A 24,388-nucleotide genomic window follows, 5' to 3' on the forward strand; every position below is an offset into this window, starting at 1 on the left:
ACCTTCCAGTCACAACATTCTGAAGATACTGTACATCTTTTAAATCCCCTTCTGTTAAATGTTTATCTGCTTTAGCTTTATGCACTGGAACAGTTATAATGACATAAGCGTCATTGCTCAATAGGCAATATATCAGGACCAAAGTTTGCAGCCTAATTTCTAGACACAGAGTGAAATGATGATCCCAGTGAAGTCAATGGGAGTTTTGATTAACTGAAGACATCAGTAGTATCTTGCCTGCCACTCAGACCCATAACCCATGTGTTGTATTTGATTCAAACCTGGCTCTAGGTCCTCAAAACAAGGCTATATCTAAAACTTGCAGATTCTTTCTGCATAACATTTCTAAGAGCTAGTCTACAATGGCAACACTAAAGTGCTGCCGCGGCAGCGCTTTAACGTGGCTTGTATAGTCGCAGCGCAGCACTGGGAGAGAGCTCTCCCAGCGCTCTAAAAAAACCACCTCCACGAGACCTGAGCGAGACAGGTGGAGCGCTGTAAATTGCCAGTGTAGACAAGCCCTAAGACACAGCCTTTCCTATTCACCCACACAGCTAAAACTCTTGAATCGGCTCTCATCAACTTATATCACAATTACTGCAAGACCCTTCTCTCTAGCCTTGCCCTGCTCATATGCATTCAGAATGCTTCTACAAAAATCATTTTCCTAACCCTTCACTTTCACCATGTCAACTCTCTCTTTGCATGCCTCCATTGGCTCCTCCTTCTCTAAAGCATCAAAGAAAGGCTACTTGTCTACACTTCACAGCCTATTACCACCCTACAAGGGAAGTGGCAAAGTTTGCAGATGATACAAAATTACTCAAGATAGTGAAATCCAAAGCTGACTGCAAAGAATTACAAAGGGATCTCATAAACCTGGATGCATGGGCAACAAAATGGCAGATGAAATTCAGTGTTGATAAATGCAAAGAAATGCACATTGGAAAAGATAATCCCAACTATACATACAAAAATGATGGGTTCTAAACTAGCTGTTACCACTCAAGAAAGACATCTTGGAGTCATTGTGGATAGTTTTCTGAAGCCATTTGCTTGATGTGCAGCAGCAGCAGTCAAAAAAGCTAACAATGTTAGGAATCATTACGAAAGGGATAGATAGTAAGACAGAAAATATCATAATGCCACTTTATCAATCCATGGTACACCCATACCTTAAATACTGCATGCAGTTCTGGTCATCCCATCTCAAAGAAGATATATTAGAATTGGAAAAAGTACAAAGCAGGGCAACAAAAATGATTAGGGATATGGAACAGCTTCCATCTGAGAAGAGATTCAAAAGACTGGGACTGTTCAGCTTGTAAAAGAGATGATTAAGGGGGGATATGATAGAAGTCTATAAAATCATGAATGGTGTGCAGAAAGTGAATAAGGAAGTGTTATTTACCTCTTCACAAGAATCAAGGGTCAACACAAGAACCAGGCAACTGTTTTTAAAACAAACATAAGGAAGTACTTCTTCACACAATGCAGGGTCAATCTGAGGAACTTGTTACCAAGGGATGCTATGAAGGCCAAAAGTACAGCTGGGTTCAAAAAAGAATTAGATAAATTCATGGGGGATAGGTCCATCAATGGTTATTAACCAAGATGTTCAGGAATTCAGCCCCGTGCTCTGGGTGTCCCTAAACCTTTAGTTGCTAGAAGCTAGGACTGGACAACAGGGGATGGATCACTCAATAAACTGCTCTGCTTTGTTCACTCTCTCTGCAGCATCTGGCACTGGCCACTGTCAGAATACAGAAGACTGAGCTAAAATGGACCATTGGTGTGACCCAGTATGGCGATTCTTATGTACTTATCTCTCATCCACTATGGAGATGTTGGTTCCCGCCTCTGATCAACCTATGATATGAGCCTCCATAACCCACTTGTTAAATTTTCAAACAAGCACCTCTATGCTTTCTCCCATTCTGCTTCTCAGTTGGGGAGGAATGCCCCATAAACATCCACAAAACTACTGAATTATCTTTTCAAGCCTTCCTTAAACTCCTTTTTTAGGCAATACAAAAAAAAAAACCAAACAAGCAATACAAAAAAACCCTGACAACAATTAGGTTGCTGATGTGCTGAGACCACCGTCTATCATGTTGACCATGTACTCACCTGTTTGCTTTTCTCCATCTATTTCTTATCTTATACTTAGATTATAAACTATTTGGAGCAGGGACCATCTTTTTGTTCTGTGTTTGCACACTGCCTGGCACAATGGAGTCCTAGTTCATGACTAATGATCCTAGGTGCTATGATAATACAAACAAAAAAAACTAATAATAATAATTTCTAGAAAACGAGTGAAATCCTGGTCCCAGTGAAGTCAATGGGAGTTTTGCAATTAACTTCTATGGGGCCAAGGTTTCATCCAAAGATTTTTATTTTCCTTGATATTTGTGGATCTATTTACATTCAGAGATCAAATTAGGATAATTCTCTGCTACCTGAATATGAACAACATTTTTGCTTTAAGACCTGTTTGGTGCTACCTTGACTACTGATGAGCTCATCATTTTATAGGTAAGCATTTAGCCAGGAGGTGCCTCTCCTGGAATTGACACCACCTTATTATTGGGAGTGGACTACATCCACCCTGATCGAATTGGCCCTGCCAACACTGGTTCTCCACTTGTGAGGTAACTCCCTTCTCTTCATGTGTCATTATATAATGCCTGCATCTGTAATTTTCACTCCATGCATCTGAAGAAGTGAGGTTTTTTACCCACGAAAGCTTATGCCCAAATAAATCTGTTAGTCTTTAAGGTGCCACCGGACTCCTTGTTATTTAGCCTAACACTTTCTCGAACTTTTTTCAGATTAACCGTTTAATGACATTTGGAAAGTGTGTTTTCAGTAATCTGAAAGAACAAGTTTACATATGGCATTTATTATAAAACTAGATTCCCAAAAAGCAAAAGAAATAAGATTTGAATCAATATTGTTAGAAGTTCAACACTTAAATGTTTCAATACTGTTACAAACTGAAAACCAGGCTAATGCCTCAACCAACTACTTTAAAAGAATATTTGTAAAGAATACATCAAAAGAACAAAAAAGAAGTGAATTCAAATATAAGTATTCAATTAAATGAATGTAGTTCAACAATATCAATAATAATAAAACAATACTCTTATGGATAAGATACTGCAAAAGTGACAGTAAACTTTAAAAGAACAAAAACGGATGTTATTGAAATGACTTCAAACAATTTTGCAACATATTTTTCCATTTTAACACACCATACATTATTTTTTCCTATCAATTTTCAAAACATAAATGGGCCAAATTTATTCCCAGGTTTATGTTGTTTTATGATGGTGTAAACCCAATGTGAAGAGTCCTCCAGAGGACTAAGTTGTGGTGGAACAAAGTAACCACAATGAAATCAACAGGAGTTCCACAAACATAGCACTTCCAGGATTTAGCCCTAAACCAGTAATATGCTGCAAGTGCTAACTGTGTAGGATTAATAAATTCTACTGTAAAAGATTTTATATGAACAGAAAATTCCTAACTGATTGCTCAGTTTTAATTTTAGGCAAAGAGTTTTTCAGCTTCTTTCATTTTTTTTTTCCTGTCCATTTTAGAAACTGCAGTCCATCCAGTCTCTCGCATCTTTTTCATAGCTGTAAGTTTCAGTGCAGCACCAGTAGATTTCATGGTTGACAGAGTTGATATCTAAGAACAAAAATAAAACTATCCATTTATTTTTGTAACCAAATCTTTCAAGTATGCAATCTGATCTGAAGTAAAGTTAAGATGATACCTTGTTTGGTGTCATGACACATAAGCGAGAAGCTTGAGGACAATTTTTGTACAGCTTTTTAAACATTTCTTCCTCTGAGACTATGCTCTTAAATTAAAAAGAAAGTTACATAATCAAAGACATAATAAACTATATATGTTTTCTATGCTACCATATTTATTAACATTCAATCATGAAAAATAATGTTAAAAAATTACTATACATCCTGATGAATTCAACAACATTCAGTTAAATGCCAGAGATATTATTTAGTGCAATTGCAATGATTAACTGAATATATAATAATGTTTCTGTAGACGTGCCCTGATCATGTTCTAGACTCTAGAGTTATTGATTATGTACACCTAAACTAACAATCTAAGTTACTTCTTAAATATACACACACATACATATTTTTATTTTGTACAGTATATGATATCCTGAATGGTGGACACACATTCTGAGATACAGCAAAGAGTGCAGACAGAATAAACAGTGATAGATGCTATTCATTTTGAAATTTTTACCAGGAGGTCATTGTGTTCTGAGCTATCTGAGTGAGTATCCAGCTCTAAAAGCACTTTTCTTTTTTTCTTCATGTCTTCTTCTGAAAGTGGATTCATGCTTTCTCTTTGCAATTTATATTTTGGAGGAGTCTTCACAGTATATGTCTGGGGGAGAAAAAAAACCCAAAATATTTAAGATTATGTTGTTACACTAATTTCATAAATGGAGGGCCAAACCCAGAGCAGAGTACGAAGTCTGAGTTGTATCGTGATTTGTGGAACTGCAGTCAGAGGGCCCATGTTTTCCTAGACTCTCCTCCATAACAGGTACTCCTGTAAGGACACAGACATTAGCGAGACAGAGTGGACTAAAGGAGTTGTGAGGGTCACAGTGGCACGAAGGTCATATGAGGTGACTATGCCAGAGGGACAAATGATCTGAAGAACAAGAGCCATTTGTGAACCAGGAGATACAACACCCAGAGCAAGCCTATAGAAATACATAAATTATCACATAATGCAATCACAGAGAACCATCCGGAGGCCACACCAAGAGGGCAAAGACTCGAAAGAGAGAGTGAGTTTGCTAGACTTGATAACAGGAAGACAGAGATAGGTCACTTCTGGTGTGGTTGCCTCTTGAGGAGACCAAACTATCTCAAAGACTATGCAACCAGCAGATTCTGTGGTAAAGACAAGACTCCAACTCGACTATGTGCTAGCAACCTCTGGTTCAAGGGATACAGGGTAGGGGTCTTGGTATCAATTATTTGTTTTTTAATTATTATATTAAAATGTTGTGCAAAATAGGGATGATTAATCATAGTAAGTGGAACTGGAGTCAGAGGGCCCATGTTCCCTGCAGGGATTGTTATGGAGTCCATGACCTGCCCCTCTTCCTGGGGCCCGCTTGTGGCCCCCTATAAGGCTCAGAGAAGTTTCAGGGTTGTGCAACACCCGTGACTTTATTTACTTAAGGTTATCCCATCACCAATGTCTATCTATATACAAGCTTTACAGGATTAGTCACCTCCTTTACAGGCAGTCAGCCTTCAGCTAGGAGGCCTCCAGTTCCCTTCCTGACTGACTTCTCCCTGGCTGCCCCCTGGCTCCTTCCCAGCCTTTATAGCCCTAGGCTTGTCAGGCCAGCAGGTGTTGCCAATCCTCAGGCCGGCATTAGGATTTTTCCATCAGCTCCAATCTGCTTTCCTTGATTGGAGCTGACCGGGCAGGGGCAAATTGGGTGCTTTTGCACCAGCACCCTGCTACAAGGGGATACCAGGAAAACAAGGAATGAGAGGAGCTGGGCTGGAAGCAATGAGGTCATGTGGACAGATCGGTGCTTAGGGTTTAATAGACAAGCAGAGAGCTCACCAGACAGATTTGAGCCCAGTGAAGGCTGCCAAAGACCAGGTGCCTGGCTGGCTGGATAGAGTAGCAGCAGGACCATGAAAAGGTCAATGCGGGCAGGCTGAGCCCAGGGGACTGAGCTCTGGACTTGGCCAGATCAGGAGAGAGTACCAAGATGGGCTGTGCTGGTCTGGTTTCAGACTGGGAGGGCTGCTGAAAAGGACACCAGCTGAGGTTACCAAGATGGGCCCCAGCTGGGTGGTTGAAAAAGGCAGTGCCTCAGGGAAGAAGCCTTAGAGCTACAGCCCCATACCAGGGCTGAGAAACTTGGACTGTACACCCCAGAAGGGGGGACAGCGTGTGCGGCTTGGCCGGAGAGTTGAGCTGCCGAAGACCAGCCAAGAGAACCAGCGGCCAGGGGGGTGTTTGTGAGGGCAGGCACCAGCCTGATGTAAGACCAAAAAAGAAAAGCAGGCTCAAACCTAACCAAGAGAAAGGAGGCCATCCATGAGAGATGGGTGCCCCTCCATGAAAAGAACGATGTTTGCAGGCACTATTAGCCAAAGAAAAGGGGATGCCCACGAAAGATGGGTGCTGACCCTGTTACAGCTCCATAGAGAGTCTTTTGGTTTGTTAAGTGACCATTAGAACTGAAATCACGGATAATCAGGTCTAAGTGCTTAGACCTGCAGTGGAGTATGTGGGGCTCTTGTGTCCTCAACCAACACTTCAAAATGCTTGTCTGGAAGTGGATGGTTGAGACGTCGATGATTGCTCTGGGGCTTGTTGGCATCTCATCTGACGTTGTTTGCAGCGCTGGTCATAATCTCTTTGAGGTTGGGCATACGGGGAAGTGTTGGGTATAAAATCTGCCATGTTTCTTTTTGTTCTAAGGGGCATATATTCCTAGGGTTTTTAATGTGGCATGGGAATCCTTGAGTGTGTGTAAGGTTGCATCTGTGCCTTCCGCGAACAGTTTTTACCTTCGAAAGGTAAGTCCTCTACCGTCGCCTGAACGTCCTTGGGGAAGCCTGAAAGGTGAAGCCAGGACGTCCTCCACATGACTATGGATGTGGCGATGGAGCGGGCTGCCTTGTCAGCAGAGACCAAGGAAGCCTGTAAGGCTGTTCTGGCAATGAGGGAGCCTTCTGTTATGTTAGCTTTATATTGTTATTTTTTATCTGTTGGAAGATGTTCAATAAAAGTTGTCATTTGTGCAAAAATGTTGCGTGTGTACTTGGTCAGTAACGCAGAATAGTTTGCTTTGTGAAACTGAAGGGTCACTGAGGAACAGGCTACCCTGCCAAAGAGGTGTAGGCGTTTCCAATCTTTATCATAAGGAGTGGTCCTAGCCAGATGTTGTTTTTCCCCTTTGAATAACCGCCTCCCCCACCAATGAATTAAGGGTACGGGGGGTGAACAAAAACTCGGCTCCCTTAGCTAGGACATAGTACTTCTTGTCTGATCTTTTACAAGAAGGTGGAGCTGGTGTCTGCCAGACAGTTTTTGCCGGGTCCATGATAGCAGCATTGATGGGTAGTGCAATCTTGGCAGTAGGAAATGTATGGAGAACATCTGTCAGTTTATGCTGTGTCTCCAGCAGCTCTGCCAAGGGAAGGTCGAAGGAGTCAGCCACTCGTTTAAATAATTCCTGGAAGGATTTAAAGTCATCGCCTGATGTGGGTGGAGGAGGCATTATTGTTTCGTCAGGAAACGAAGAGGAGATGTAGGTGGGTGGGATGGTGTCACCATCTGGTGGCTCTTCAATTGCTTCTGCTTCCTCCTCGAGAGCTTCTGGGGAGGCTGGGGCAGAAGGTGAAGGTGATCTCTGTAATCTTGGTGTTCTGAACCTGGATGGGTTGGAGGGCTGCATGTTCTGGGTTCTGTATAACGCCCATGGTTCCCAATATGGCCAGTTCGGTAGGAGGACCATAGGGGGTGCACCCATTGCGGAGGTTGCCACGCTATGTCTTGCTGTTGTGAGGGTCCAGGTTTGGGAGAGGAATGGTGAGGGGTGTACATTCCTTCCCCTACTTCCTCCTCCTCATCACTGGAGAGAGAAGGGGCTGAGCCAGCAGGTGTATTAGTACAATGGGGTACCGTCAGTAACAAAGAGAGGCGTTCCTGGAATAGACGTGTTGAAGAGGTCTGCCTGGCTAACAAACTGCTGCAGCACGGGTAGGCTCGGTGCCAACAGAGGAGGAAAGCTTTGGTTCTAAATCATTGTGATTGCCGCCGGTGCTGTAGACTTGCTGCAATGTATTGGTGCAGGAGGTGGCACCATTGCGCTGCTCGGTGCCAAGGTAGCAGGCTTAGCTTTGTTAAGTGTGCCTGTCTTAGAGCTAGACTGCGGGGGGTCTTTTGCTCCTTGGGCCATCCCAGTGCCTCTCGGTCCAGAGCTCTGGGTGCCGACGGTACTGGAGCAGATTTGGTGATCAGAGATCGCCTTTACTGAGGTGATTCTTGCTGAGGCGAGGAGTGAGACCGCTTTTTTGTGGCTTTCTGCGGGACTGGGTCCTTTGCAGCTGTTTTTGAAGACGATCCCATGTCCGATGCCGCCGCGGGTGAGTGCTAGCAGGAAGGGGTCCTGTGCTCAGGATCAGAAGCAGGTCGAAGGGATTTCTCCATCATCATAAGTTTTAACTGGAGATCCCTAGCTTTTCTAGTCCTCGCTGTCAGCTTTTTTAAGTGGTGGCACTTCTGTGCGATGTCTTGCTCTACCAGACAACGGACACACTGCAAGTGACCATCTGAGACTGGTATTGACAGTCTACAGGTCAGGCAGAGTTTAAAACCTGTAGAACCAGGCATGTCAAAGAGGCTGTTCACAAATAAGGAATGGGAATAGTCCCTTCCAAGTGCCTCTGGGCTGTGAGGCAGATTTCCGCCGGAGAAGGGGGAAAAGGGGGGAGTTTTTTTTTTTCAATAGAGAAAAAATGAAGGAAGAAGTAAATAAAGAAAGGATAAAACTACAAGGGTTGAACTAAAGGAATAGCAAGATTTTTGAGGGCGCTGTTGTTGTTCCGACCGAAGCCAATGGCAGTAGAGAAAGAACGGGGGGTGGTTGTCCATACACGCTGGGTAGCTGCTCGGAGTGGTGAGAGCAGAGCTGGCTCTATGCACCAGCAAAGCAAGCAGGTGCTTGGGGCGGCACATTTGCAGGGGCGGCATTCGGGCCATCCTTTTTTTGTTTGTTTGGTTGGTTGGTTGGTTTTGGGGGGGGGGGCAGCTCTGCGGGCGCTCACCCAGGTAGACGCTGTCTTGGCCTCCAAGCTGACGCCTAAGTCCAGGTGGAAGAGCCGCAGCGGGTGGCCAAAGCGGGCTCTGACACGTGGAGCACGGGACACTTGGTCTGGGGGCCGCCCTGCGGGGCGCACGGAGCTGCCTGCAAGTGCCGCAGCCGGGGCTGGGCCAAACGGCCCGAGCCGCCCAGGGGCTGCGGCAGGGCAGCCAGGAGCAGCAGAGGGGCCATAGAGGGGAAAGGTGCCCGGGGCGCTGCCATGCGGGGCCCACGTCCCACTCTCTGGGGCTCCGTTCCCCGCCGGCCGCTCCCTCTGAGGCTGCCCTGCCCCGGCTCCTCAGCCCCCTGCCGGGGCGGTCCCCCCACCTCTGCCCTCCCAATTCCCAGCCGGTCCTGGAGGCAGGAGTCCCGGCTGGAGGGACCCTGGGCTGAGGTGTGGCCTGAGAGCCCCGCTGCTTACCCTGACCCTGCCAGCGTCATACCGGCTGGAGGTGAGGGGGGAGCAGGCGGAGTCAGGGCCCCCCTCGGCGCCGGGAAGGAGTCGGGTGGATGCAGCCTCCGTTCCTGCTAGTGTCATGAGCGGGATGCTGATGACCCGCCCTGGGAGCAAGTTAACAATGACCCAGGGCTGGGGCGGCAGGGGGTGTGGGTGGGGGTGTGTGAGAGCCCAGGGGGTGCGGGTGTGGGAGGAAGAGCCCAGGACTGGGGCAGCAGGGGAGCACGGGGGGGAGCACAGGGCTGGGGTGGGGGGCAGCCAAAATTTTTTTTGCTTGGGGCGGCAAAAAACCTAGAGCCGGCCCTGGGTGAGAGACGGCTATCGCGTGTGCACAGCCAACTGGGGCACACCTACTGCAAATCTCCTACTAGAAGTGCAGAGGCGCACAAACACCTAAAATGGAGCACCCATAGGGACACTCCTTGAAGAAGAACCTGTCTTCCGACAGTGACCAATGGCAGGTGCTTCAGCGGGAATGAATAGAACAGGGAATCATCGAGTGATCCATCCCCTGTCATCCACTCCCAGCTTCTGGCGAACAGAGGCTAGGGACACTCAGAGCACGGTGTTGCATACCTGCCCATCCTGGCTAATAGTTATTAATGGACCTAACCTCCATGAATTTATCTATTTTTTTTAATCCTGTTATAATTTTGGTCTTCACAACATCCCTGGCAAAAGGTTCCACAGGTGACTGTGCATTGTGTGAAGAAGTACTTCCTTTTGTTTATTTTAAACTCGCTGTCTATTAATTTCATTGGATGACCCCTGGTTTTTGTGTTAAGTGAAGGGGTAAATAACACTTCCTTATTAATTTTCTCCACACCTGTCAAGATTTTATAGGCCTCTATCATATCCCCTCTTAGTCATCCCTTTTCCAAGCTGAAAAATCCCAGTCTTTTTAATCTCTCCTCATATGGAATCTGTTCCATACCCCCTAATCATTTTTGTTGCCCTTCTCTGTACCTTTTCCAATTCCAATATATCTTTTTTGAAATGGGGTGACCAGAACCGCACACAGTATTCAAAATGTGGGCATATCATGGATTTATATAGTAAAAGTGGAGGAGCTTGGTTTGCCAGACTGATCAGCAGAGCCAATACTGACAACCTACATGAAAAGGCTGCAAAACAGCATGCCTCTGGACCGCATCAACATGCAGAAAGCCTTATGAGCCAGTTACTGTCAAACCCAGTTTTAAAAGTACTTAATAAGGCTGTTAAGAATGTTGGAGACACAACTCAGTTTATGTGAACCAACATGGCTGTTGCATCATACTTTCTATTTAAGCAAGAGATACCACACACTACAAACTGGAGGCCAATGTTAAGTGCATTGTCACTTATTAACCCTGAAGTTGGACACTAGTTCCGAATAAGACTGGCAAATGCTTGCTATCTTTCTGCAAAAAACTCAGCTGACTGTCTAGAAACATGGGCTGCAACAGTGAAAGACTCAGCAGTTGAAAAAGTGAAGAACTCTCTCACCATATTCAATAAATGTGCATACGTGGCTGATGAATGCACCAATGCAAATAGCATCAAGTATTAAGTCGTTGCGTATGTTATCTTGATGTCCATGCTAGGCCAGTAGATGCATTCTAGATGTTCAGGTTATAGAAGACATCAGCTGCATCTGTGACATCTTAGAAGAGTTAAATGCTTGTAAATTGGACCCCAAACAGATGGCTGCTTGTGCATTTGATGGACCTACAAACTTCTCCGGAAGACACAGTGGAGTACAAGCTTTACTCAAAGAAAAGTGTAACCCTAATCTCTCCTATAAACACTGAAGAGGCCATCTAGTCCAGCTAGCGCTAATACAAGCTGCAGAATCTTCAAAAGACATTAAAAAGCCATAAATTGAATGGCTTTGTTATACTCTTTTTTCAGCAAGAGTCCAAAAGGACTGAACATCTTGGAAACAAATAGAAGATACACTAGGACTGAAGTTCAAAAAACTTGGAAAAACCTGCTGGCTTTCTTATGAGCGATCCTTGGCTGTTGTCTTAAAATGACTGAAACCGTTATTACTGGCTTTAGAAAGTATCTACCAAGATAGGCCAGATCTAAGTAGTGAGGCTAGTGGACTACTTTTGTGAGTGCGCTGCCTGGCACTCTGGGGCTGGGGGCCGTGCTGCCTGCCCACTCGACTGGTACTCTGGGGCTGGGGGCCGTGCTGCCCGCTTGCCCCCAGCATTCTGGGGTTGGGAGAGCTAGGAGCCATGCTGCCTGCCTGGCCCTCCGGGTCGTGCCACCAGCCACCCAGCACTGGGGATGCTGGAGGCCACAGTTCCCATCTGCCCAATGCTCCGGGGTTGGGAGTGCTCAGGCGACCTGAGGCTGGGGTGGGGAGGCTGGGGGTGGGCAGGAGAGGGGCTCTGGGCTCCTCACTTTGTACTGCAGAACTACACCATAACCACAGAAGAAGGGTCTGGATTTACCTCATAATGTATACAATATGAATACATAGTTAACACATTTAACGAAGAATTATACAGAAGACAGTACGCTAACACTTACCATCTTAGCCACTTTATTCTCCTTCATGTTTATTATTTATTAATTATTATTATGGTAAAATTTAATATATTATAAATTTATCAGAAGAGGAGAAAAGGGTTTTAGATTTCTTTTCTAAATAGTACACTTTATTGCTGATTTTAAATTCTTATAGATGTATTCAGCATAAAGTTGACCTTAGTTATTTACGTATTTGAATTGTATTAGTTCAAATGCTGTAAAAATTGTATGTGAGTTTTTCACATTTTAAAAAGAGCCTATTTTATGGCTATGATAGAACAGCCATGAACACTGTAATGCTATTATAGCCATGCAATTTATTTATTTATTTATTTATTGCTACTTACTAGAAACATTTCTGCAGTGCAGGACACACAGCACTTTTCCACCAAGATTGTCAAAAAACTCTTGTGACAATAATTAAATAAAGCCTCACAACAGCCCTGTAAAATGGATTTTGCTAGCCCCATTTTACTGAAGGGTAGACTGAGGCAGAGATGAGTGAACTGACCTGTCCACGATCACACAACTAGCAGGAGTCAGGAATAGAATCTTGGAGCCCTGTTCCCCTTTTCAAAAACTTGTTCTTCCCTAAATATCCCCCAATATACGCACATGAAAAATACTGTAAATTTTTTTAACCTATGCTTTCCTTAATCAAAAGTGAAAAAGTGTCTCCGGAGACAATTAGATCAGCATGGGCCCTTAAAATAAAATGAAAAGTACATTTTAAAAAATAAATAAAAACAAAAACATGGAAATAATATACTATCCAATAAGCAACAGACCTTTAATGATTGAGTGACCAAGACACTTTTAGTAGGTGTCCAAGAAGACATTTCTTTGTTTTCCAACTTGTTCTCTCTAAAAGATGTGAAATTCTGGGATGAATTTTTTTTTGAATTAACTGATGCAGAGGCAAGCTTTAAACTGGTTTTAGGAGTCTCCATAAAGGATGTTTGTATTTTCTAAAAATAATAATAAATGAAAATATATTAAAAATCAATAACATATTAATAAATGCCAACTTGCCAATGTTTTCAGTTAGTATGAAACCTTAGTTTAATTATACATGCCTGCTAACACAAATCATAACATTTTATAAAAATCAAAGTAAAAAGCCACCTTATGCTTTTTTTCTTTTTCAGAAACCGCATTTTCTTTTGCTTCTCTTGCAAGGTTTTCCTGTTTAAAAAACAGAGTAGTGTAAGATACAGTAAATGCTCTATTTGCAAATATTTTAGCTGACTATATCTTCTGTACAATAATGGAGTAGTACACATGTTCAGCATTCAGTTATAAACACACACAACAATATACAAGCAGCGTTTAATTACATTTCAGACTTCAGTAGATATTAAAAAAGTGGAAATAAGAATTAACTAACTTATCTTAATTATATATGGGAAAGGATACATCTCTTACTGTCCCTACATACCCAGTTTTCATTACTGTTTGTTTTTGATTTATGCAGTAAGATTTTTTTTATTTCAGACTGTTTCTCATTCATTTACTTTTATGGAGTTCTGCCACATAGGGAGTTTTGTCCTCTTCAGAGTCAGGTAAATACAGCAAAAATGTATTCATGAATTTTCTGTCAAATATTTGTGATCCCTTTTATTCACTAAGGGCTTGAATCTGCAAGCACTTAGGCACATAAACAGACCCATTAAACAGTCCATTGACAATTACACAACATGAATAGAGAATTTATTTGCACAAGTAATCTACTGAACAACTGTGAATAGTGAGCAAATAAATAAAAATTGCAATCGGTTTTTAGATAATTCATGAACTAAAAAAGAAGCTAAATTCATGAGATTATTTGTTGCATATTGTTTGGCCAGTTCTGGTCTTGTGCTAGAATGAGTCATTTAGCAACAAATTCCATTAGAGTGCTTGAACTTGTAATAAAAGGTAGGGTACAAGCTCAGCAATCCATATGCTAAGATTCAGACCATCAAACATTCCTCCAACAGTTTGTATCTGGATAAGGAAAGGCTAAAATGTCTGGGTCCAAAACATAATTTCATTTTTCATATGCCTGTACTCTTGTATAGAAAACTTCTGTAGAGTTGCAACTGGATTACTTCAGACGCCAAAGGTGAAATCCTGGACCCATGTAGTTCAATGGGAATTTGACTTAAATTCAGCTAAGCATGCTGACTTCAGAGCACATCAAGCTCTTGAGAGCAGAGTGAGGCTTAGTCTACACTACAAAGTTTTGCCAGCATTGCTATGTGGGTTAGGAGTATGAAAAAGTGAACCCCTCTACCTGACATAGCTATGGTGGCAAAACCCCCAGTGTAGACACAACTATACTGAAAGAAGAGTGCTTTGTCAGCATAGTATCAGAGGGGTAGCCATGTTAGTCTGTATCCGCAAAACCAACGAGGAGTCTGGTGGCACCTTAACGACTAACATATTTATTTGGGCCTAAGCTTTTGTGGGTAAAAGAAGAAGAACCATCTGAAAAAGTGGTTTTTTACCCACAAAAGCTTAGGCCAAAATAAATCTGTTAGTCTTTAAGGTGCCACTGGACTCCTTGTTGGTTTTGTCAGCATGGTTAATGCTATTTGGGGGAGTGCTATGCCAGCTGGACTCCTTTTGCAAGCATATCCTGTCTCCACCAGGGGGCTTTGCTGGCATAGCTCTGCCAGAATATCTATACTCACAAAGGCTCTTTAGTGTACACAAGTCCTGAGAGAGAGGAATCAACCCAAATTTCCTCCATAGTACTAAATGATATAGCCACAGGCTAAGCCAAAAAATTTTAAATGTCATGCCACAAGACATACCTTCTCTTCAACCTCTATTTTAAGCTGCTCCTTAAGGGATAATAGTTCACTTTTCACATGAGATAGCTCAATTTCCTAAAAATTACAATCAGATAAGAGTTAATAATTTTCTGTTAAACTGAAAAAGAAAATAGTTTTTAAAAACTCAAATAAATGCATCTGTCATATACTACTATACTGTTCAACTTTGCATTATTTTAATGACAGAATTAATTCTAAAAATTAACTCTGGGTACCTTCAAACACAAAGCCATTTACAGGCCTACGGTTAAGTTGGATGTTTTGAATTAATGGAGTTTCCTATCTAAGGAACAGGTATGTTCAGCATGAATGAGTTAAATTGTAGACTTGGATCAACCCCTTCCCATGGAAATGTGTGTGAAAAAGTCCTGTAAGAAGGAAATCTCCATGAGAATCCCCTCACTGGGTTTGAGGGGGTTGAGGAGCTGAGGCTACACTGTCAGAGACTCCTCAATGACTTGGTGACTGCTCTCAGAACATTCCCCAAAGTGGGGTTTTGCCAGGTAAAGGAGGGGCACAGAAAAGTTAATGCAGTCATAGGCTAGGAGGTTGTTTTTATTTTTTTCAACAGATCAAGAACTATTGAGAAATGTATCTATTAATATTTGGACAGGACTATTCAAGTCAAGCAGTTTTTCTCATGTTATTTGTGGCATATTATTACCAGGAAAAAAATGGCACACTGTTTGATACAAAAGTTCCTTAATCAGATAGAGTGGTGAAATCATTCAGAGGCCATCAGGAGAAAAGTAGACAGGAAAGTACACTTGCTTACATTTCATTTAAAACACTTTATACTGTAACACATATAAAAACAATAATAAGCAAGTATGGCACACAGAAATCGGGGGGCTAGCCTTCATTGTACAGTTCCAGAATATAAAGTACACATCTAAAACAGAGAAAAAATAAACAGTAAAAAAGGAAAAATTGTTATCTAGTTATGTCACTCATCTGCAGCAGTTTCTTTTAATTTTCTCATAGTTATTCACTATTAAGGTTTAGCTCTTACCAAGGATCTTTTTACTGACATTTGTTCTTGTTCTTTCGTCTTACAGAGTTCTAATTCTGTATCTTTTTCTTCAACCATTTTATCATATTGATGCTGCAGACAAAGAGTCATGTGCATAAGTGCGATAAATAAAAATTATCACTTAAAACCAGCTAGCATTCATTCTTTATTCAGAAGTTACAAAAGATTACTAACTTTTTTAGACACAAAACTAGTTTGAAGCTTCAATGATACATATCTTAACTCTTTCCACAGATGATACTCACACTTTTTCTCTATGCAATAATATTCTGTGAGGCCATTTTAAAGCATTTTATGTCCTTTGTGGGGAATCAAATGTACCTATGTGTAAAGGCTGGTTATACTGAAGCAAGTATCATTTATGAACATATCCATTTAAAAAGAGTGCTTCACTAAAATATGTTAAACTGAACTACCTAGGGCCACTGAGAAGTTAGAGGCCTTACAAGAATGGGTCCGAATTAACACTGAAAGAAAACCTGGGGTGGGAGAATGGGACCAAAAGGAATCTGAAATGCCAGAAAATCCTTTCAGTATCCTTCCCACAGAACAGACAGGGGAATATTCAAAATTCTAAATGATCATTAAGGTCCGTATTTCCCTTCTTCCATAAAAATGTATGCAAATATAATACCTCAATATTTGTAACCCCCAAAGCAGCTCTAGGAGAGCTGCATCTCTGCCACAACTAGTATTACAGTATTAGGGATTGCCAAATACTTTTGTTACAAGTAGTAGTATAATTTCTGCTTATCTACATATTTAGGAGTTAAGATAGTGAAGAAATGCCTCCTGTCATTGATGCATTTCTTGTTAGATGTTAAGAAACTGATCATATCTCCAGCTTAATTTTCCTAGATCAATGTCCTTATAATAAAGCTCCATTTCCTAGTTCCTAATACTTGTGGTTTGTGCAATTTTACTGATTCCAGACATAATGTCATGTATTGTACATATACAACTAGCAAAATAATTTTACCTTGTGTTTTTCCATAAGTGCTACCATTTCAGCTATCTTGTGCTGACATCGAATATCAATTTCTTTCTGCAGTATTACTGCTTCATCAGCTATTAACCTCATCTTTTCCACCTGTTAATAACACAGTATTTTCTTCTAATTTGTGAGCAGCATTGAATGCAATATTTTAATGAAACCCCCAACGCTACATATAGTTTAGTTTTTATGACAGTCCATTAGCTCAAAAGCCACTTTGTTCTTTATATGGCTAACTTGCAGTGCTTGCACTGTTGCAGTTTATCTTTAACTGTAAGACAGGCAAAATTTTGTGGCATCAAGTAACAAAAAATAAAGCTAAAAATATATAAAAAGTTAAAATACTATATATACATTAAAAGAAATGCTTTTTCCACAATGGACTTGTCTGACCATTTTTATATTTTATCAAATATGAAACCACAGCTATTCATTTAATGAAACACACAAGATACATTTTGAAGTTATTCTAACAATTACAGTAATATGGATGGAATGAACCAATTGATTTGGAGTATTTCCTTCTTTGTGATATTATAATCTACAGTACTGAAGACTAAAAAATGCCTGGCTGCCCTGCAAAAATTTGTAAAACAGATACTTTAAAATCATCGTTTTTTTCCCACTTTCATTTTATTTCAGTCTGGTACTTTCTAGCACAAAAAATTACTGTGCAATTAGTTTTAAAAATAACATTTTTTATTTTAAAAATTCCTGTACTAGAATGCACATTAGTTGAAAGGCAATTTAACAAACTAAGGCCTACATTTTTAAACTTGGATACCTAAACTGACGCGCTAAATCCTAATTTTTATTTAGGTGCCTAACTTTAGAGACCCAAATATGAACATTTTCACTTAAGAACTCAAAGCTGAAAGCCTATAATCACCAGTATGTGTAGTTCACACACAAGCAGTTCCACTGACTTTGTCATGGCCCTGGCCTAACTCCCCCTACTAGACATTCACCAGGTGCTGTGTTTGGGTCTCACCACGCTGGATCCATGTGCTCTTATGCTTCCTGAATCTGAACAAAGTCCATGCATTCCCTGTCTCTTACTCTGGGTCTCTAGGCACACTTTCAGGCTACAAATATACTGCTAACAACTATCTGGCAAGCTGAGACTCCATGGTCCAACTTCCTAGGCCCTGAAAACTAGCACTGGCACCCCTAGGCTCCCCAGTAGCTTACTCACACACCTTCTCAGAGCTCCAACCTCGTGGGCACTCTGGTTTAGTTTCTCTTCAGGGACTCATGATAGTTGAAGCAAACACAGACAGGCTTTGCAAAAGGGATTGCTAAAGTAATTACTTTTTATATTAGCACAAAAGAAATTCAGATCATGCAAAATAAAACACATCTATATGCTATTCCCTGTCTCAATTTCTTCACCTGTTTCAGTTTCCTCCTCAGTGTTTTCTGGGATTTGGTTAGAGTCCTCTAGGGTGTCCAGGAGCCCCCTCCTGCTGCCCATAGTTTCTCCTCCAAATCATAGAGTCGCTCTCTCTTTCCTCATGCTGGTTTCCTTTGACCTTGGCTGGTCCCCCAAAGTCAAGAAAGTCCTCTCTCCTTCCAAAACACTGTGTCTTTGTTCCTCTCTCCTGCACCAGGCTTTCTTCATCTGTCTGACCCTACCCTCCCAGATTCTTTGTTTTTAAAAACTAGCACTAACATCTTGGTACTTTGTTTTGCTCTTTGGGAATTTTCCACTTTTCAAACCCCCTTGCAGAGAAGTTAGAGAAAACTGTTTCTCCAAGGCTTCAGCCATCACATTGTCCAAAAAATGGTCCCATTTGAATGGGATTCATTCACATTAATGACTTAATTTGTTTGATCTGTAACTTCTCCCAGCCCTTGACTGACTTACTACAAATTGAGGGTTGGAGTTACACATACAATTCATGATCTCACACAGAAGTCATAAATTGTATATAGACAGCTTCCCCATATGGTCACGGGTGTCCACAGGACAATAATATGTGGAGGGAGTTCAGGATCAGCCCTAAATAACTTTACAAAACACATTAAACATTGGATAAATTATCAAATTACTCAAATGAATCCAAAGAAACAGTAAATTTTAGTAATTCTTACCTTTTCAAGAAGTTTTTCTTCTGTTATGTTTTTTGCCTCGATTTCTTTTTGGTAGCTGTTAATTGTTTCCTTATGTTGCCTATTTACATTTTCGAGCTCTAGTTGTAATGTATTCACCTTTTAACAAGACAAAATCATTTAATTAACCATTGAGGAGTAAATTTTAATATATGTTGATTCATTTAAGCGGTTATTACCTATCCTGTACTAGAGATACAAAATGAGTGAGGTAATATCTTTTATTGGATCAACTTCTGTACTGGGACAGTTTACCTTCTATTCAAGATTCAAATTTTTTTAAACAAGGATCTGAGCTATGGCCTTTCACATTTTTTCCTAATTACTGGGAAAATAGCAACAACAATTTCAATTAAATCACCCCCTCCAATTGAAAAACATATGAAAAAGGAAAAGTGGAACTTAATGAGTTTCAACTAATACTGTCTCCAAGACATCATCCCCTACAGAGGGCGAGGTTTCTGATTACTTGAGAGGACAGGGCCCCCCAAAGTGTACATGATGTCCTAAAATTCACAAGGAAATAAGACCATGCTTGCTATTCCCTGGACACTCATCCACTGGCAGTATGACTTCCTCCTAGAGCTGTGCAGCCACAGAATAATCTTCCATTCTTGTACTCTTCCTGTTCTTGGGGGGGAGGGGATTAGCTATGCAAAGCAGGGCTCTGCAACAGTTAGACTCCCATGCCACCTTTGCAATCCTCATCCTAAGCAGTACTGTGTAGTCTTCGGCCACAGACAATTAACTAGTCCTGTGGTTTTTTTATAATTTCCATTTATAATAGAATTGACTGAAGAACAGGGAATTTTCCTGGCCCATTAGTCTTAGTAAGTTTTTATTATTATTAATAAAAACTTCTATGAAAGGAACTGTACTTGTTAAAACATTCTTTTGAACTGCTGATTTTGCTGGCAAGATGCCTGGAAGAGGCCAACAATATGCATGTTTGACTGGGAACTGACTTCAGTGAAACCATGACATGAATTAAAAGGGTGCACCCTAGTAAAATTAGTTTATTCAAAATTAAGTACTTAGAATATTTAAACAAAAGCTCATATATTATGACAGAAATAAATTATCACACAAATTACATATAACCAGTTAATATGCATATGAATAATTAGGCTAGAGAGAAATGTCTTGTGCTACTTTCAGTAGATGCTAGAGAAAAGAAGTTCAGAAGGAGAAACAAACCATTTATATTATTTTGTTCATTTTAGTAAAGCATAAATAATGTTATATTGCTGTCAAAGTATGTAAATGTATTTTTAAAATTGTTGTTGTAGCCATGTTGGTCCCAGATATTAGAGAGAGAAGGTGGGGGAGGTAACATCTTTTATTGGACCAACTTCTTCTGGTGAAAGAGACAAGCTTTTGAGCTACATAGAGTTCCTCTTCAGGTCTGGCTGACCTGACCAACTACAATGCACACAGAAAATGCTCATTTATGAACAAATCATTTGTGGTTTAACCCTGCTCCTAGTCAAGTCAATGGGACAATTTCCTTGATCTGAATGATACCGAAGCAAGCCCTGGATAACTTTATTTTTCAGGAAAACTGAAACTGACCAAATTAAAAGTAAAGAGAGATTCTGAACTCCTATTTGGATTTGAATTTTGTTGCTGACCTGTATCTCTGCAATGAGCCAAACTAAAATCTAAATAAAAATGTGCTTATCTATCCATAAAGGTTCTTATATGGTCACAGATATTGTAGTACTGGAATGCTATATCTGAATATTGCAAGCCGGGCCAACTTCTAATTCAAAGTATTAACTGATCCAAAAAGATAATACGTGCATGGGTGCTTGCAGCACTAGAAGTCTGACTACCCTTGAAATCTTGTCCTAGAAACAGTGGATACAATTTCACAAATTTCTTATTAAAGGTTTGATTCAGTGAGGTGCAGAGCATCAGCTGTAATATTTTGAGAAACTTCAATTCCTAATGATTTCAATGGGGAGCTGACAGTCTCCGATATATCATAGATTGATACAACAAGATGCTGAACATTTTGGCCCCAATCCAGCAAAACAATTAAACTTGCTTAATTTTTAAACACATAAGTAATCTTATTGACTTCAGTGGGACTGAAGGACAGACTCATGCTCTTCAACTACTTGTCTTTCACTTTTACAAGAAATATTTAGTATACACCTACCTTCCCTTCATAAATACTGGATTGCTTGCTTGCTGCTGCAATTTTCTTTTTCAACACTTTATTCTGTTAAAACCAAAATAAAGACTAAAGGGATACATTTAAACATTTACATTATTTTATTAACATACTGGAGAATTGCTTTGCTGCTTCAGCAGCTAAAATTAGTAAAACACACAGGGCAAATTGAGGCAGGGTAAACTTCAGCTGCCCATTTACAGCAGTTTTCTGCATACTGTGAACTACCTCACCAGCACACAACAGTCAGAATTGAGGCTAAAGATTAATCCCAGTACCCTCTCCCTTTTTAAAAAATTTTTTACAATCCACGTCCCATATCAGGCCCCCTAAGATTTGTGCATGGAAAAGTCCTCCCTGTGGAAGGAGAGCTCAAGTACTTCAATAACTCTTTTTTATCCTTTGTGGACACTGTGGAAAACTCTCCACATGGTTCAAGGTTCATGTGAGTGACACGGGTGGAAGAAAGGAGGAAAAAGCAGGATGCAGAACATCTCTGCCTCCTGCTTGTGGAACTTCCATGAAAAAATTAATACAGCCCCAGGCTGCACTACAAAGGAATCTCCAGAGGGCCAGACCTGATGCAGTGATACAGAGGCTCCAAGCAGATGGCCCAAGTTTATGGATGGTTTTTCTACAAGGAGACAACTCTGCCCCCTTGTAGGGTGAGATGGGGGAAACTCTGAAAAAATCTTCAATGAGATTTCCTCACAAAAAGTCGACTCCAATGGCTTTTAACAAGAGAGGACAATCTGAGCTCAGATTTTTCTTCTCTTACTGATGGATAACTGACATAACTCAAGTGTTTATTTAAAGTATACTGATGACACTGTGTATCAAATACAAAATAATCAGAATTCATTATACATATACTCTTTCTACAATTACTTTTCACTAAAGTAGGCCAAGTTTTACAATTAAAAAGAACCATTGTAAAGACAAAACTTTCTTTAGATTTGACTTGAATTAAGACTATCATAGAAAAGAGAACCAGTTATGTAATCTCATAGACATTTGCAAAGACTCCTCATCTATTTAAAATCCTACCAGAAACTGAACAGTATTGCTCTACACACATGCAGTTGGATTTCTACGTATTCCATGTTCCTGTAACTTTTAAAAAGTCTACGTACCTCTTGCTGCAGTTCTTCGTTGTATTTGGTTTTATTTTCAACCTGTTTCTTTAAATTGTTAAACTAAAAACAGAGAGATTTCAAACAATGAATCATTGCAAAATAATTTATTTTTTAGAATTTGTTAATTTATTTGATTGATATTTTAAGAACAATTGCATTTGACTTTGCATAGGTCCCAATTCAGTAAGGCATTTAAGCATACTCAACTTCAATAATGTGATTAACCTCACTGATGCTCATTGGAACTATTCTTGGCCACAACTCAGTAAAAACACTTAAGCACATGCTCAACTCTCTCTCTATTTAGTACAACATTTAAGCATGTGTTTAACTATAATCACAGGCATAAATCCCACTGATTTCAGTGGGACATAAATACAAGCTTAAGTGTTTTGCTGAATCAGGATTTAGAGCACTAAATCTGTAATGGTTTTGATAGTCTACTGCTAGCCAAGTAGAACTGTAGTAGGACAGCCCATCAAAAGCTGTAATTAGAGCAGAGCAAAAATGTGTAGTAGGGAACCATAATCACCTCTTTTCTGTTCACAAATTGTGTATGAAATACTGCAGCTAATGCTTTAAAACTGTAAAGAATTTTTGAAGTTCTCTCTAGTTCATAGTATAATAGTATACTCTCATACCTTATTTTCTAGCATCTTCAGTTGCTTTTCCTTTCTTGAAATTTCACTTCCAATGTTTCTAGTCTGAAATACATTATTTTAAAATCTGGCTAAATTATTATTATAAATTTTACCACAAATTGCCCCAAAATATGCAGCTAGTTTTCTTCTGCTACTTATTTATATTTACAGAACAAACAAGCAACCATCCCTTGTTCTGGGTGTCTTTATCTAATTTAATTTCACAGTAAAACTTCATAAGAGACTGTTTGGCATGCTCCAAGATATATCTCTATGCACCAGAAAACAATAATAAGAAAATAAAAATCCTCCACACCAGACATACTAGTATTAAAATCTCATCTAATCCCCAGACAACCATGGGTCACATTGGTCATTATAATCATTCAGAGACATACATATGGAAAACATGGGAGGTGTTATGCATGATGAAAATTACATTCTCTAGGCCTTGTAGTTAAAGGCAGGTCATTCAAAGGTACAGTGCCTTGAGACAAACTTCTACAGACAGGAAGTGGGAGACATTTTTCCCTGATGGATCACGGTGTATTGCAGGTCTTACAATATAAGTCTATTAATATACTGAGTCAAATGCTAACAAAGGGCTTGTGGAGACTTCAGAATGAAATGAACAGTAAGACGTAAACAGCTAGGGGACACCCCTGTTTTGAGGTGAAGATCAAAGTGATAGTCTGGTACAGCTGGTGATGCAGAGACATTTGGGCATCCTTCAATCTGTGAAGACAAGGTGCCAGCAAGCTTGATTGTATGAAAGGTCCTGGTTTAAAATGCTAGGGAAAGGACTTTGGGTAAGTTATCCTATAGGAGACAGAGGAATGTCCTGTAGTTAAGGGTGTAGTAGAAAGAGAGAGCCTGAAGCATAGGCCTAGTGCAAGGCCTGAGGTCTCAACCAAAATCAGAAAAAGTTATGCTGTGAGCAACAGTTAAGCCCTGTCAAAAGCAGATGCTTGCCTGGAAGTCAGTGTCCGGTACACAAACTTGGCACCAGTATTGCTACCATTGCTAAAACACACTGAATATGTAAACACATTCCAGCAGGCCAGTACAAGAACACCCCAACCCAGCACATGATAAAATGGTTTGACAAAAGTAATGAATAGTGATATTTTGTCTGAAACATCAGGAAAAAGTACAAGGGGAGATAATAAACATGTCATGAAACATGTAAGGTGATGGATAAGTTGTTTACCCTAGGTTGTTTGTCTTAGTCTATAAATGTTGGGATACCTGCTTTAACCCTTTGTCTGGCCTAGGGGGCAGTGGAAAGTCCCACCACTGCCTGAGCTGGTCCATTGTCACGGGCATACATGTGTTAGTGTACCTGTAACCATTGAGCAAGGGCATGAGCACTGTGCTTTGTTGGCAATAAACCTGGCTGGGTGCCTTTGCTACTAAACCAAGTCTTGTGTTTATTGGTCAGTTCGATCAGAGCCTGCTGTATTGGCTATCTGGCCAAAGCCAGAGCAGCATGCAGAAAGAACACATGCACGCAGCCGAACATCTGACAACGAAGTGTAAGCTCTAGAATGCATGTTATGATTTGGTTTTCTCTGCAACCATTTGTTTCCAATATT

At 40.6% G+C, this 24,388-nt stretch overlaps 1 protein-coding gene across 1 annotated transcript in view; it reads right to left on the reverse strand.

Moving 5' to 3' along the window:
• Positions 1 to 2,886: 2,886 nt before the first annotated feature.
• The window catches only part of SYCP1 (synaptonemal complex protein 1), a 70,859-nt gene continuing 49,357 nt past the window's right edge, over positions 2,887 to 24,388 (reverse strand). Inside the window, exons 21-32 of the mRNA XM_065591012.1 lie at positions 22,794 to 22,856; positions 22,150 to 22,212; positions 21,002 to 21,064; positions 18,820 to 18,936; positions 16,711 to 16,821; positions 15,711 to 15,803; positions 14,678 to 14,752; positions 13,005 to 13,064; positions 12,668 to 12,847; positions 4,291 to 4,434; positions 3,785 to 3,871; positions 2,887 to 3,696 (exon numbers count right to left, since the gene is read on the reverse strand). Coding sequence (XP_065447084.1) covers positions 3,553 to 3,696; positions 3,785 to 3,871; positions 4,291 to 4,434; positions 12,668 to 12,847; positions 13,005 to 13,064; positions 14,678 to 14,752; positions 15,711 to 15,803; positions 16,711 to 16,821; positions 18,820 to 18,936; positions 21,002 to 21,064; positions 22,150 to 22,212; positions 22,794 to 22,856 — 1,200 coding nt within the window. The 3' untranslated portion in view covers positions 2,887 to 3,552. The remainder of the gene's footprint in view (positions 3,697 to 3,784; positions 3,872 to 4,290; positions 4,435 to 12,667; positions 12,848 to 13,004; positions 13,065 to 14,677; positions 14,753 to 15,710; positions 15,804 to 16,710; positions 16,822 to 18,819; positions 18,937 to 21,001; positions 21,065 to 22,149; positions 22,213 to 22,793; positions 22,857 to 24,388) is intronic.

Source organism: Chrysemys picta, chromosome 4 (assembly GCF_011386835.1).
Source record: "Chrysemys picta bellii isolate R12L10 chromosome 4, ASM1138683v2, whole genome shotgun sequence".
NCBI lineage: Eukaryota > Metazoa > Chordata > Testudines > Emydidae > Chrysemys > Chrysemys picta.